The sequence below is a fragment of the Lissotriton helveticus genome, chromosome 6, assembly GCF_964261635.1.
Source record: "Lissotriton helveticus chromosome 6, aLisHel1.1, whole genome shotgun sequence".
Taxonomy (NCBI): domain Eukaryota; kingdom Metazoa; phylum Chordata; class Amphibia; order Caudata; family Salamandridae; genus Lissotriton; species Lissotriton helveticus.
The window spans coordinates 1,496,252,023-1,496,267,849 of NC_136067.1; the positions used below are offsets into that span (position 1 = coordinate 1,496,252,023).

The 15,827-nt window shown below is 45.7% G+C and overlaps 1 protein-coding gene across 2 annotated transcripts in view; it reads left to right on the top strand.

Annotated features, from left to right (window-relative positions):
- Nucleotides 1-15,827, top strand: part of USP34 (ubiquitin specific peptidase 34) — a 2,681,755-nt gene that overhangs the window by 2,003,410 nt on the left and 662,518 nt on the right. For both annotated transcript variants that reach the window (XM_078649291.1, XM_078649292.1), the window contains exon 65: nt 4,476-4,580. In XM_078649291.1, coding sequence (XP_078505417.1) covers nt 4,476-4,580 — 105 coding nt within the window. The remainder of the gene's footprint in view (nt 1-4,475; nt 4,581-15,827) is intronic.

Below are 15,827 nucleotides of genomic sequence, written 5' to 3' on the forward strand. Positions count from 1 at the left end.
GGAGCCGCACAACACCACCTTCCGGCTCACAGGGGGTACTGCTGACGAAAACCTTCCGGATCCAATCTGACGCCTGGGGGTAATTCTAAGGTAAGGAATCTATCCCTAAGTAATGTTTCTTACAGATATCTTGTTACCGAAGGCAAGTGACTTGTTCGTCAAGAGGCTCTCTGCCTTTGGACATGGCTGCAACATCAGGTCATATCGCCTGTGGTTCAAGACCTGGCAGGTTCTCTGAACACCAGGGTGAACAAACTCAGCCGCAGGTGCATGATGGATCATGAATGGCGTCTTCACTCGGACGTGGGGCAAGGTCTCTTTAAGCAGTGGTGAGAGCCGTGGTTAGATGTATTCGCCACCGAAGTTGCGCGTTGGAATTTCAAAGCCGGCACTCGCTTGGCGGCGCTTTTCGGCGCGAGTGGAGTTGCGGTCTTTTATATGCCTTTCCGCAGAGTGCTGTAGAAGATCAAGCACGACCAGGTCCAATTCATCATTGTGGCTCCAGATTGGACACAAAGAATCTGGTATCCCGAGCACTTACACATGGCCATTGATCGTCTGATCAGACTGCCTCTTCGGGAGGAACTTCTGTCGCAGCAGCAGGGGACGGTCCTCCACCCGAACTTGTCCAGCCTCCGCCTTCTTGCGTGAAGATTGAGTGGTGACAGTTGACAGCTTTCGACCTTCCTCCCAAAGTCTTTAATGTTATCTTGGCAGCCAGGCGTCCCGCCACTAAAGTGGTGTACGCCTGTAGATGGAACAAATTTGTGGCGTGGTGCACTACCAAGGCTGTGGATCTCCTTTCTGCTCCTCTTTCTGAGGTTCTTTTGTTCTTCCTTTCTTTGGCCGAGCAGGGCTCTGCTCTGGGCACACTTAAGCGAAATCTATCGGCTTTTTCAGCCTTTCTTCGGCTTCCTGGTCAGCTTTCTCTCTGCAAGTACCCTATTGTAAATAGATTCCTTAAGGTCATTACTCATCTCTTTCCTCCTATTCCTTTCGTAATGCCCCAGTGGGTCTTGAATCTAGTTTTAATGTACCTTATATGCTCTCCCTTCGAGCCGCTACATAATTGTTCTCTCGGACTCTTAACTTTAAAAACTACTTTTCTGATTGCCATCACCTCTGCTCGCAGGGTGAGTAAGCTTCAGGCTCTGCCTTCTAAACCTTCTTTCCTTGCTGTCCATCCGGACAAGGTTGTCCTTAGAACTCGACCTGCTTTCCTCCTCAAAGTGGTTACCTCTTTCCACATTGGACAGGCCATCACTTTGCCCACCTTCTTTCCGCCCCCGCATCCTTCAAAGGAGGAGGAGATGCTCCACCCTCTGGATCCAGAACATGTGCTATCTTTCTATCTGTATCACACAAAATAATTCCAGGTGGATGACCAGCTCTTTTTTGGCTATGTGGGCGCCAAGAAAGGTCGGGCAGTGCAACAACGGACCATCTCTCTGTGGATCGTTCTTTGCATCAAAGTTTGTTATTCCTTGGCAAAGAAGGAACCTCCTGTAGAACTGCGTGCCCATTCCACCAGGGCGACAGCAGCCACTACTGTTTTGGGACGTGGAGTTCCCCTCAGTGTCATCTGCCAGGTAGCCACGTGGGCATCCCTGCACACGTTCACAAAACACTATTGCCTGGATAGCCAAGTCCGGCGAGACGGCTTCTTCGGCCGTTCAGTTCTCCAGGACTTTCTGGTGTGAACTTAGTTCGCAGACCCACCTCTGGGGTTGGAATTGCTGGGGCATCTGTTCTAAGGTAAGGAATCTATAACTAATAGTCTCTTTCAGATGAACTAGTTACTTACCTTTGGTAACAAGATATCTGTAAGAGACATATATTACTCATAGATTCCTTACCGCCTCACCCATCTTCCCCTTCTGCGAACTGACTTCTAGGGTAAGGGACTCCCTTACAGGGCCCTAGTTTAGTGCACCAGTGGTCAGTGTCTTGCATGGCTCTGCGCTTCTGGCATGGAATGTCATGTAAAGAACTGACCGAGGGCGGTGTCTAAGTAGATACCACAACGTCATCCTGGCGATCACGACGCCAACGATGAACGCGGAGTCGACCGACGGAACCTACTGAAGTGCAGGGGTACTGCTACGAAAAAGTTCTGGTAAGGAATCTGTCACTAATATATGTCTCTTACAGATATCTTGTTACCGAAGGTGAGTAACTTGTTCACCAAGCAGCTCATGCTTCATCTATAATTTGTCTGGATAGTGTAAGGAGGATAGTTCACTTGTGTTTCGTGATTGTACAATCTTGAAATACCTGTATGTTGTTTGATCCTATTCCAGCGGTTTGCCGGTAGTACAAAATACTGTTCTGCTGTGAATCTTGCACCGAAAACGTAATTATTTTCGTACCTTTCCACAACCATTGTGCGTTGCATTGAGGGTGCAACTAAAGAAACACTTGCGGTTTTCACCACACCTTATTGTGTTACTATGCAGTTATTTTATGTAAAGGCGCCTCTGTGTGCAATACCAGCTGTTGTCAACTGTGAGTCTGAACTGTCAAGCGGCCTTATTGCGTGCACGTGCCTCCAACTGAATACTGTGCTAGCTGTCAGCAGCTTGTTTTACCAAGCCTGGCAGTTTATTGCCATTTACTGAGGTTATCTGCGTACTGGAGCAGGCCCTGTTAAAGGTAAGAGAGCAGCTTCACAAACCCGCCTCAGAGCTCACGAGTCTCAAATCCCACCTGGCAAACATTCTAACTGTCCACTGCAAGCCAGTGTCTAAAGCAGCTGTCCCATTCCCTCGCGTGTACCGCTAATGGTGTACCTTTTGGACTTCATAAATATTAAGTACTATGCGCAAACTTCCTGAATGTTTCGTAACAGCGGATGTTGGTGATACCTTGTAATGCAATTGTGCTAGCATCGCAGTGGTTCCCACAATGTGCTTGGTACACCACAGCACCCCGGCTATCTGTGATTCTAATACCTTCATCTGCTTCATCCCAATTATTTTCTGGGAGAAAAATGGAAGTACACCTAATGCCAAGCATACATCCCGCCACCCACCTAAAAAAGTAACCTAATGGGGAGCTGAGCCAACCTCCAATAGGTCAAGAGAGGCGCAGGTTGGATAAGTTTGGAAACCACTGCAACCATCTTTAGACCATGGCTAATCGCCTGTCATCCTTGGGGTTCACTTTCTACATGCCGAAGTCACACCTGACTTCATCTCAGACATTTCCCTTCATCTGAGTCATGCTGGACACTGTTCGATTTGCTCGAAAATGCTCTCATTGGCTCAGGTTTTGTCTGCCATGGACCCTAGAGACTGGGTGGTATTGTTGGACCTGCAGGGCGTCGATTTCCCAGGAAAAGAGAGCCAGTGAGATTTAAGGTATGATCCCGATCTTTCAGCCTCATTCCTGGATTTCAGTAAGATCGACTCTGATTCTGCTGGAACTGATGGCCTCATGCTTCCTGCTGGCCAAGCACACCAGGTGGCATATGCAGGCTCTGCAGTGGGATCTGAAGTTTCAGTGGGTCCAACCTCAAAGGGACTTTTCCAACCACGTTCAGGTTTCGAAGGCGACTGCTAAAGATCAGCAGTGGTGGTTACTGGACCATAATTGGGTCAGCTACAGACCCCTCTCCCTTCCCCACCTAGACCTGATATTCATAACCAATGCATCACTTCTGAGTGGAGGTGGCCAGCTGCTTTGACGTTTTGTCCACTTGAGCTTGCAGGACTTTCTGGTTTGAGTACATCCACAGACCCACCTCCATATTGGTACTTCTTTGGTATCTATTCAAAAAGTGAGGCATCTACAGCTAGAAGTCTCTATCAGAAGAACAAGTTACTTACCTTCAGTAACACTCTCTTCGGTAGACACTCTTTCGGGTCCTGCAGATTACTCACTGACCCTCCTTTGTTCTCAGTTCTGTGGTTGATCTCTATCCATTAATAAGATCAAAAGTTTAGGAATATGAACTCTGGTCAAATCAATTTTCTTTTGGGGCTCTTTGTCCAGCTGCGTGGACAGATTGAAAGCAACTGACGTCAACGCACAGGAATTGTACCTCTATAGGCTTCTTACGTCATTTCCGAAGTGAAACTGTGTCAGTGCGAAGCAGCATGGCACCACCTACCTTGAGGTATTGATGAAAAGCCTTCCGGATGCAATCTGATGCCTGGGGAAAATTCAAAAAGTGAGGATTATGCAACTGGTTAGTTTCTACCAGAAAGAATGCTACTAAAGGTAAGTAACTTGTTCTTCAATAGACTGCATAATATTTGTATTTAGTTTGAGATTAGTTTCATGGCCTGTTGCACATGTGTGCTTAGTCCACAGTATCACCCACATCACATTGTTATTATAATAATACAAACTCCTTTATTATTCATTTTGGTAAGCGCTGTAGGCTTCTCAATAAAATTATAGATGTGGATATACATTATTACATTTTAAATAGATACTGTATAACTGACCAGGTTTTATTTTGCATTTCTTAGGCAGCTAATCCTTTTTTCAAGTTACTGACTATGTTAATGGAGTTTGCTGGCGGTCCTCCAGGAATGCCTCCATTTGCATCATATATTCTGCAAAGAATTTGGGAGGTATGTATTGCTGTAATGCAATTTCATGTAATGTTTTTTGGTGTTTTTTGCTCTCTACATAGCATTGACGTAGTTACAAGAGACATCTGAGCTCTCAATAACAATGAAATAAGGCAACAGAATATTAAATAGAAGCAAACAAGACAATAGGTAGAAATATGCAATGTTTATCATGCATCAAATTATTCATTTAATTATTTGGTTAATATGCCACTAAAATAGCAATCTACAGCAAATTAATGGTGATTTATGAAAACCCAAGCTTTTATGGATAAGGGCATGAATGAAATCTTAAGCCATAAATCCAATCCAAGGAGTGATTTTTGTGTGCAAGGCTTTGTTTCAGTTTAGCTGGAAATTAGAGAGTACACGCAAGATTAAACAAGCATTTGCAATGCAATAGGTCTCACATTAGAAAAGTAGGAGCTATTGGTATTGTAAATTACAAATATTGTATTTATGTGATGGCTTTGAAAATAGCGAAACTAATAGCTTTATCATTTACAATGCCAATAGTTTTAACTTTTGCATATGTGACACCTATAGCATTTGTAATGCAATATGTGTTGTATTTACGTGACTTAGGTGTATTGATATTACAAATAACAATGGCTTTAAGTTTTTTTAAATAATTAATATTTAAATAAAAGCTATTGTAATTTATAATGGCACTAGCTTAAACTTTTGTAAATAACTTTTGTGAAGATTATGTTCAGTGTATTTTATTGTGACGAAAATCCAAGACAGAAGTGAAATATTAACATCTTTTTGTGAAATTTGTAATAAAGCTTGAAACATTGAGAGAACATCTTTGAACCAGTTGTTGAATGGTTGCACAGATTGATGTTGTGGTGGCGACGAGTGATGCTGTGGCCTTCAGTGATGCTGTGGCCTTCAGTGATGCTGTGGTAGCGCATAGTGATGTTGTGGTGCTCCTGAGTGATGCTGTGGTGGTGCTGAGTGATGCTGTTGTGATGCGATAGAGTGAGTGCGATAGATCGAGTGAGGGCGATAGAGAGAGTGAGGGCGATAGAGAGATAGAGTGAGGGCGATAGAGAGATAGAGTGAGGGCGATAGAGAGAGAGAGGCTGGGGCGCTATAAAGGCAGCTTAGTGATTGGCGAGGACAGCGCCCACAGTGAGGGCGATAGATAGATATAATGAGGGTGATAGAGTGAGGGCGATAGATAGATAGATAGAGTGAGGGGCGCTATAATGGCAGCGTTGTGATTGGTGAGGCCATTTTCTCTATGTAGGCTGCATGCAATCTACATAGAGAAAATGCAGAGTGCGCATGACTGGTTTGGTCGGCCCCAGAGAGCCGACCAAACACTGAGGGCCCACAGCATTGGACAAGCCACTCCTTCCCGACCCGCCAGCCCCCAACCAGGCATACCCTTCTGCTTTCTCACAGCGCGAGAAGCAGAAACATAAAATGGTATTTAAAATACCATTGTATGTTTCTACTTCTCGCACTGCGAGAAAGCAGTGGCGACGCTCCTGCTCAAAGGCATACTTTTGATGATGCTACCCAGATTCAAAGAGAGATATTAAATAGGATGAGGGATATCGAGAAATTCTGTCCGATAATACACTTCACCATTGCTTTGCCAAACAAGTTGTTTTCTTGCGCCCAGGCACATGGAAACTATAAACCAACTCATGGAATGAGCGCTCTGCGCCTAGGCGAGTTGAACGGCTCTGGAACAGTAGCTTGTGATTGGTCATTTGTTTACATTATAAGCTTCTCCAATAGTCTTGCAGTTCAAACCATGCACCATTTTGATTACCCATCCCTGAATTGTCTCCAGTCTGTCTTTGTTGCTTGGGAGACATGGTCTCTGGATGATGCATGGTATAAATATTTGGTCCATATTAGGATGTCTCTTGCCCGTTCCTGAGTGACTGCCTAGGCAAAATGAAGGCCTTGTCAATAAATGTGTCCATTCTGCTTATGGGAAATTGCTTGCTGTACTAGGACTCTGATTTCAGCCAAATCCTAGGATACTAGAGAAATGGCAGGGTCTAAGAAGCCCCTTGACATAACAATGGGTGTTCATAGGAAAGATTATCTTGCATTATTTCAACCTTCATTTCTCCTCATCTGCCATTTCAACTGCCCCAACTTTCTATCTTTGGCTTGGTATAAGTGTTAAAATACACATATTATTATTATTGTCAAATAGCACTTGCATTACATACTATGTATCATTAGTAAGGGTTTGCAGTACTTTCCAGAGTATGGTGTATCAAACATTTCCACCAGCTATCAGCTGGGCTCTAAACGTATCTTTTAGGCAGGGAGCAAGAAAACCATGTCCTGCTTTAAGTGACAACCGGCTCTGAAAGGGGGAAAATGCCAATATTGAGACAACACAAACATGCACGCACACACACACCCACCCCATACCATACTTAAATTGGTTTGGTGGAAAGTCACAAGAGCCAATACACCTATGGGACCCCTCTACTGGGATAACCATTCTGCATTCCAGCCACAAGCAGCTAGTCGCCTGTATATGGAGGCATCCAACGGCACAGAAAGCCAGGGGATGGCTTACTCTCCGTTGTACAAAAAGCACACGCCATTCCATCCTCTGGGGAAAATTGCCTATTTACAAGTCAGCCACTATAACCATGCTGGCTTGGTCTTCCCAAGCAGATAAAAGTGATCAGAATGTGGAGCCGAAATCTTTATACCACCTGAATTAACACTGGTTTGACTCCTGTTGGGAAAACATGGCCCTTTTCAGTTTCTCACAAGGCCTAGTGAAAACAATGAGACATTGTTGGCCACGAGTGGGAGGACCGCCGGTGCTCAGCCCTCTGTGAGTGAAAGGCAGTGCTGTTACCCCACACTTTCGCCTGTGCTGGAGGTGTGAGTTTTGAACCCTTCCAATAAACCTGACAAAGAAACCTTCGCGTTTTATTGATTAAATGCTTTGCAAGGCAGCAGAGTAGGTGGGACTGACTGTTTGCACTTGGCTGCCAAAGAAATTCATGTTGATAAAATGTGCGTTCAGTTTTAGCCTTCTCATAACCTGTATTTAGCCAAGAAAGATAATCACTTTAAAAAAAAATATTTTGTTCTCGATGTTCTTTTGACGTAGCATTTATAATATTTTAAATATTTGATATAACGCAGGAGACATTTTGGTAGCAGGACCTTCTCGAACATGTAGGGCTGCATGCAGATGGTTGTTATAGGCCACGTTGAGACCAGATTATATGATTTTTTTGGGGGAATAATGTGATGGAATATTTGCACACTTGCACGTCTTTATTATGTTAGGTTTATTTACAAGCTGAGACAGATGGAGATACATTTATTTGCTCAGAATCATGAAGCCACTATTCAAACTTTTTCCCCATTTTCAGTAAGATGACTGCTAGATCACAATTCTTCCCTGGGAGATGTAGCTTCAAATGTGGGTTGAAATAAGGGTCCCCTGACTCCATATTGCTGGTCTAGCTTGAACTTTACGCTGAAAGACTTCATACAAGAGATATTTTGAGGGTTTGCAGCAGAAAATGAGCCACTTTGCTTTTGAATAACAAGCAGGAAGTGGGATAAGGGAGGGGGTGGCAAATGGTGAGCACTTTCGCGGCCGCTTTGATGTTCAGTGGCCGCGCGGCTCACTGAGAACATCAAAGCGGCTGCGTAAGTCCTCCAAAAGGCTGCAGGCGGACAAATGGTGCGCGCGCCCGGCGCACATGCACTGTACCCGATCCGCCTGCAGACTTTGGGAGCATTTTTGAAAGCCCTTACTTAACTCTCGCAGAGTAACACATGCGCGTTGGCTCAGCGAGACCTAAAAATGGAAAAAAATCTTTAATGATAGAAAGAGCTGCAGTTAAACATTTTCAAATTTCAGTTTGTAGCTCAAATTTTGGGTAATAAAATAGCTATGCAAGTCTCTTTATTACAGTGACACCTCTATTTATTTATGATGAATATGCGCGATTGAATGAGAAGACAAAAGGCTACAAAAATGATGCATACTTGAATCTGTGTAGGTTTATTTATTTATATAGAGGGAGCCAAGTTAGGGAGCAACTGAGGGTTGTACATTATGGGGGGGTTGCGAGATGATCTACAGGATCATGTATGTCGAGGGAATTACGCAAATACATTTCATACATTACATTTCATATGGGCTGGGATTCGAACCTGGTTTCCCAGGTTCCAAATTCAGCAGCTCTTGCCCCATTTCAGTCCCATACACAAGTAATATGTACAAATATATGATATTTCTGATAGAGACTTCTAACCGCAGATTCGTCCCCTTAGATTATTCCTTAGGCATCAGACTAACTTAAGCAGTGCCTCTATGTGCCGGTGTGTGGTGTTTTTGACTCTGCATCGGTGATGTCTGCTTCAGAAGTGACGTGATGTTGCCTTTGTAAGTGCCACTCCAGAACGCTTGTAGGGAAACAGGCTGTTTGCAGGCTTAGCGACACTTTTAGCCCCTATTTTGACTACTGGGTACTGATTTAATTGCTGTAAATTCCCAGATAAACAGTATTCAGTGCATGTGCTCTGACTCTTAAAATGGTGCATGTATGGTTTATCCCCAGTTGGCATAACCTGAGTGTTCACCAGGGACTGCAGCACTTATTTTGCCACCTTGAGTGGGACGAGGTAAAACATGGATCCCAGTCTGCCACTGCAGTCTGGAAGGGCAGTTTTAAACTTATAACTCAACTTTGCCATTTAAGGTAATGATAAGCTCAAACCTCCCATTTTATTATATGAAAATCACCCCTAAGGTAGGCTTAATAAGCCCCAAGGCAGGGTGCTGTATGTGAATTGTGTACCATGTATTTTTATATGTTCCAACAGTGAAAACCCTAAATTGTTTTTTTTTACTGTGGAAAGGCTTCAATCAATCATGCCATTTGTATAGCGCACTACTCACCCGGGAGGGTCTCAAGGCGCTTGGGGGGAGGGGTATGCTACTGCTCGAACAGCCAGGTCTTGAGTTGTTTCCTGAAGGCGAGATGGTCCTGGGTCAGCCGAAGGTGGATGGGGAGGGAGTTCCAAGTCTTGGCAGCCAGGTAAGAGAAGGATCTTCCTCCGGCGGTGGCTCTTCGGATGCGTGGTACGGCTGCGAGGGCGAGGCTGGTGGACCGTAGCTGGCGGGTGGGCGTGTATAAGGTCAGGCGGTCGTTGAGGTACTTGGGGCCCAGGTCGTGGAGAGACTTGTGTGCGTGGGGGCTTGTATGTCAATTGACAACTACAGAGTTACACGCTGATATCTCAGCTTTGCCATCTTCTCAATGGGATGATTAAAGTTGGTCCTGTAAATTATCAAAAGGATTTGTGCATTAAATCCAATTTAATGACTACATCAAATTTAATGTCACTGGTGGGGCAAAATGCAACATTAGAAGTTGCCACTTTAGTTGCCCAAGGTTTCCAGTCCCCATTTAGTTTTGTACTCTGAGCATGTCCTGCAAGCAGCTTTCTGCCCTTCCTGCGAAGACGTGCTAACGACTCCCAGGAAAGATAACAATACAGACCTTCCACTGAAGGAGTTTTTCCTTCCCCCGGTAGGAAGCCACACAGGTATTGGCCCAAAAGGCGAGCTGCAAAGATGAACCTGCCATTGAAGGGCAAATGGGGAACACTTGGCAGAGGGTCTACTTTAGAGACTCAATCATTTGAACCTTGCTCTAGAAACACAATTATTTGGACCATAAACACCTCCACCCCCACCCATTCTGTGTTCCGCAACGGCCTCACCCCGATGGATATGTGCATAGTGTCTTATGACAATCCTGATAAACGTGTTACGTTGGCATCATATTGTACTGGTAAAATGCCTCATAAAAAGAATTGGAAAACGTATCTCTGTCATTCTATATTGATTACACCCAAGATCATTGTGTTGCCGATCAGTTCTTTATTGGGTTCACTGGCGCGAATAAGGGCAGGACTCTGCAGAAACAAACCATCTCAAGATGGATAGTACTCTGCATAGAACTCTGCTGCACAATAGAATCAACCCCCTGAGTGCTTGCAGGATCACTCCACTATGTCCAAAGATGCCACTTCTGCATGAGCTCGTGGGGGACCTGTCCTGGGCATCTGCCTAGCTACCATGTGGATGTCCCTCTATATGTTCGTGAAGCACTACAGCTTGGACAGTCAGGTCTGTTGTAATGGCCACGTCCCCTATTCAGTCCTCTAGGACTTTTTGGTCTTAGTCAGTTTGCAAACCCACTTCCAGAGGGAGTTAATGTTCAGGTATCTATTCTAAGATGAGGAATCTGTCTTTAAAGTCTCTCTCAGAAGAACAAGTTACTTACCTTGAGTAACGCTCTTCCTTTAGTGACTCTATGTAACCATAGATCAGATTTTTCACTGATCCTCCCCGCTGTGCGAATTGGGCTCTTATCCCAAAAAGATCCTTCAGACACTGCACACTAGTCAAAATTGTAGCATTGGTTTTTACATGGCTCTCTGTTTTTGGCATGGAACTAGTCACAGAAGAAACTGATGTCAGTGCTCAGGGGTTGCGCCTATATATACACCACTTCCAAAGCAGAGGCCGCCAACTTGGAGCTGAAGATGCCACCTACTGGCATGCAGAGGTGCTGCTCAAAATTTTTCAGATCCAGTCTGACTCCTAGGGAATATTCTAAGGTGAGTGATCTGTGGTTTGATAGTTTCTAGCAGAAAAAGCATTAACGAAGGTAAGTAACTTGGTCAAAAAGAAAACAATTAAATATCTCAATACAGTAACCGCCTAACCTACCATGTGCTTTGCCGGTTTTAATGTACATTACAAAGCTCCCTTCAAAACCTCCTTGAAATGGCAGGAATAGAAGTCTCACCAACAACAGGTTTTAATTACTGTTGAGGTAATCTGGTGCGCTCCGTATTTTACTTCATGAATTATACCACATTAAATTAACCCGCGCACTACTTGGAAAAGCGAGGTGTAGCAAAGGTCAAAGGCCGTTTATTTTTAACTATACATTTTTCTAATATGTCTTGATGTCACACCCCGTGACTCTGATTTAAGTGATGTAACTATGTAACTTGTAACTCGCTGTAACTCATGTAAAGTGCTCGTAGTCTAGTCTAGTCTAGTAGCGCTATATAAAACTTTTCAAATAAAAAAATAAAATAAACTTTGGGGATCTATTTATTTTCATTGATGTACATTTTTTAAAATCTAATGTAGCAAATAATATGAAATCATCTTGCTTCACTTGGCATTTGTAGTTAATCGTGTGGCACTGTACGGTCTTGTTCCAAATCTACTGAGGTTAAATTACTGGACATTCTGTGGGCTTATATCTGATAGAAACTTCTAGCCACAGATTTCCTATCTTAGAAGTTCCAAATGCTTTCGCTCGCTCAAGTTAAGTCTGCCCTGGACCCGGGAGACTGGATGGTTGCTGTTGGACTTGCAGAACACATACTTCCACATTCCCATCCTGCCTGCAAGCATTACCTACGGCTCACAGTGGGCCATGAGCACTCTGAGTTTGCCATGCTCCTTTTCGACCTTACCATCTCCCCTCAGGTGTTCACCAAAGTGATGGCGGTGGTTGCAGCTCACCTGCAGAGATTATGGGTGCCAGTCTTCCCCTATCTTGAAGACTGGCAGTTGAAGGTGGGCTCACCCTAGGCTGATTTCTCACAGACTACAGCGGACCTCTTGCATTTGCTAGGGTTCACTCGCAACATGCTGAAGTCACACCTGATTCTCTCACTCACTCCCTTTCATATGAGCAGTTGGGGGCATGGCGCAGTTCTGGGCTTATCCTTTTAGAATGGTGAGTCAAGGATATTCCAGCAAGGATACCAATGTTTCAGCCTCTATCCTGTATTTCAGTAAGACTGACTCTGAGACTGCTGGGACTCATGGCCTTGTGCATCCTGCTGCTGACTCATGCCCGCTGACACATGCAGGCTCTGCAGTGGGACCTGAAGTTCCAGTGGCCGTGGCATCATTATTGATGTACCTGTACTACTTTGTTTTCTCAAGTACCTACCACTTATTACGTTTAATTTCACTCTCTTGTTTGGTATTCCCGGCTGTGTAAAGCGCTCTGATATCTGCAAAGATCTTGTTCGCGCTATATAAAACTTTCAAAATAAAAAAATAAAATAAATAAATCAGGAGAATCTCCTCGGCACAGTCAAAATCTCAGAGGAAACTGCTAAAGATCTGCACTGGTGGGTAATGAACCACGATTGAATCAGCGGCAGACCCCTCCTTCTATCCCCAACCAGACCTTACAGTTTTGACAAATGCATCCCTCCTGGGATGGGGCAGCTTTCTGGGAGAGGTGGCGATCAGAGGACTCTGGTCTCTGGCAGAGTCCAGACTCCACATCAACCTTCTGAAGCTCGGGCAATCCAGCTGGCATTAAAAGCCTTTCTACCCTTCATCAAGGCAAGGTTAGTACAAGTGTTCACAAAGAATACCACCGCCATGCGGTACTGCAATAACAGAGCGGGATGGGGTTGTAGACACTTTGTCAAGAAGGTGTGTCTCTCTGGATATGGCTGGAACAGCAGGGCGTATCCCTGGTGTTCCAACACCCGGCAGGCTCACTGAATGCTAGAATGGACAAACTCAGCCGTCAATGCCTAGCACATTGTTAATAGTGTCTTCTTCCGGAGGTGGTTCGAAGTCTCTTCCGAAATTAAGAAGAGCTTTTGTTAGATCTATTCGCCACAACCAAGTATGTGCAATGTCTGCAATTCTACGTGCCAGATTTTCCAACGCGACTCTCACTCAGAGGCGCATTTCATCTAGAGCGAGACTCCGGACGCCTTTCTGACGATACCACTCCTGTCAAGAGTTCTCAAGAAGATCAAGAGCGACCGGTCCCAAGTCATCTTAGCGGCTCTGGACTGGGCACTGAGAGTCTGATACCCCAAACTCCTGAGCTTGAGCATCTGCCCTCCAGTCAGGCTGCTTATTCTGGAGGATTTTCTGTTCCAGCATTAGAGCAGGGTACTGCACCCGTCTCTGTCCACTCTTCACTTTCATGCTTGGGAATTGAGCAGTGACAATTAAAGATGCTTGACCTTCCTCCCAAAGCGTGTGATGTAAATCTGAAAGAGATACGTTAGTGATAGATTCCTTACCTTAGAATATCCCCAGGCGTCAGACTGGATCGGGAAAGTTTTGCTAACAGTACCCCTGCGCGTCAGTAGGTGGCGTCGTGCAGCTCTGTGTCCATCGCTGGGGTCGTATGCGCCGAGATGATGTCAAGGAGACTACTTAGGCGCCACCCATGCGCGCTGACGTCAGTTCTTTCTTTTTCAGCGCCAGTAAACGCAGATCCGGTTTGAGCACGTGCCATAGTCACTTTTTGACTATCTTTTTTGGGACTTTTGTCTCTTGTTGGTCTTCTCGGGTGAGTAGGGATGCCTGGTTTTAAGTCCTGTAGGGCCTGCCGTCGCAATATGTCGTTGGCGGACCCCCACAATGTCTTTCTCTACTGCTTGGAGTGCGACAACGACTCCCGGTCCTGTTGAAGGCCTTGAGGGAGCAGTGCCGGAAGTTGCTTGAAGTTCGGCACTCGTCCCAGCACCGCTTGGATTCTCAACATCATGACATTTCCTTGGTGGTTCAACACCTGGCCGGTTCTCTGAACGCTGGGGAGGACGAAATCAGCCGCCGGTGCTTGATGGATCACGAATGGCGTCTGAACTCGGACGTGGCTCACGGTCTCTTTCTGCAGTGGGGAGAGCCTTGGTTAGATCTATTCGCCACCGAAGAGAACGCTCAATGTCATCAGTTCTGCGCGTTGAAATTTCTAAGGCAGCACTCACTCGGTGACGCTTTTCGTCGCGAGTGGAGCTGCGGTTCGTTGTACGCCTTTCTGCCTATACCACTTTTGCCCAGAGTGCTGAAGAAGATCAGGCGAGACCGGGCCCAAGTCATCCTTGTGGCTCCGGACTGGGCATGAATATACTGGTATCCCGAGCTACTCAGCATGTCAGTTGATCCCCCGATTCGTCTGCCTCTTCAGGAGGACCTTCTGTTGCAGCAGCAGGGGACAGTCCTCCACCCGAACCTGTCCAGTCTCCACCTACATGTGTGCAGATTGAGTGGCGGCAGTAGAGGCCATTTGACTTGCCTCCTGAAGTTTGCGATGTGATTCTGGCAGCCAGGCGTCCCTCCACAAAAACGGTATACGCCTGCAGGTGGAACAAATTTGTAGCATGGTACACAGCAAAGGCTGTGGATCCACTCTCTGTCCCCCTTTCAGAGTTTCTCCTCCTCCTTCTTTCTCTTGCCCAGCAGGGCTCTGCTCTGGGCACTCTCAAGGGCTACCTCTCGGCCATTTCAGCCTTCTTAAGGCTTCCTGATCAGCCTTCTCTTTTCAAGTCCCCTGTTGTAAATAGATTCTTGAAAGACATCACGCACATGTTCCCTCCTGTTCCCTTCGTGATGCCTCAGTGGGACTTGAATTTTGTTCTAACGTATCTGATGTGTACTCCTTTTGAGCCACTTCATAACTATCCTCTATGTCTTCTGACTCTTAAGACTGCATTCCTGGTATTCATCACCTCTGCCAGGAGAGTGAGTGAGCTCCAGGCTCTATCTTCTAAACCTCCTTTCCTCTCTGTCCATTCGAACAAGGTTGTTCTAAGGACTCGTCCTTCTTTCCTGCCCAAGGTGGTCACAGCCTTTCATATCGGGCAGTCCATCACCTTGCCCACCTTCTATCCGCCTCCGCATCCCTCGAAAGAGGAAGAGAAGCTCCACCGTCTGGACCAAAAACGTGCGCTCTCATTCTATCTGGACCGCACACGCCAGTTTCGGGTGGACGACCAGCTCTTTGTTGGTTACGTGGGCGCAAAGAAGGGATGGGCGGTGCACAAGCGGACCATCTCTCGGTGGGTTGTCTTGTGTATCAAGGTTTGTTACTCCTTGGCGAAAAAGGAGCCTCCTGTTGGGCTGTGCTCCCATTCCACTCGGGCCATGGCGGTTACTACTGCCCTGGGTCGGGGAGTCCCCTTGCCGGACATCTGCCAGGCAGCTACATGGGCCTCACTGCACACGTTTGCTAGACACTACTGCCTGGACAGCCAAGACCCGGAGAGATGTTTTTTTCGGCCGTTCTGTTCTCCAGGACTTTCTGATGTGATCTTGGTTCACAGACCCAGCACCGGGGTTGGTATTGCTGGGGTATCTATTCTAAGGTAAGGAATCTAACACTAACCTATTTCTTTCAGATGCACAAGTTACTTACCTTCGGTAACGATATA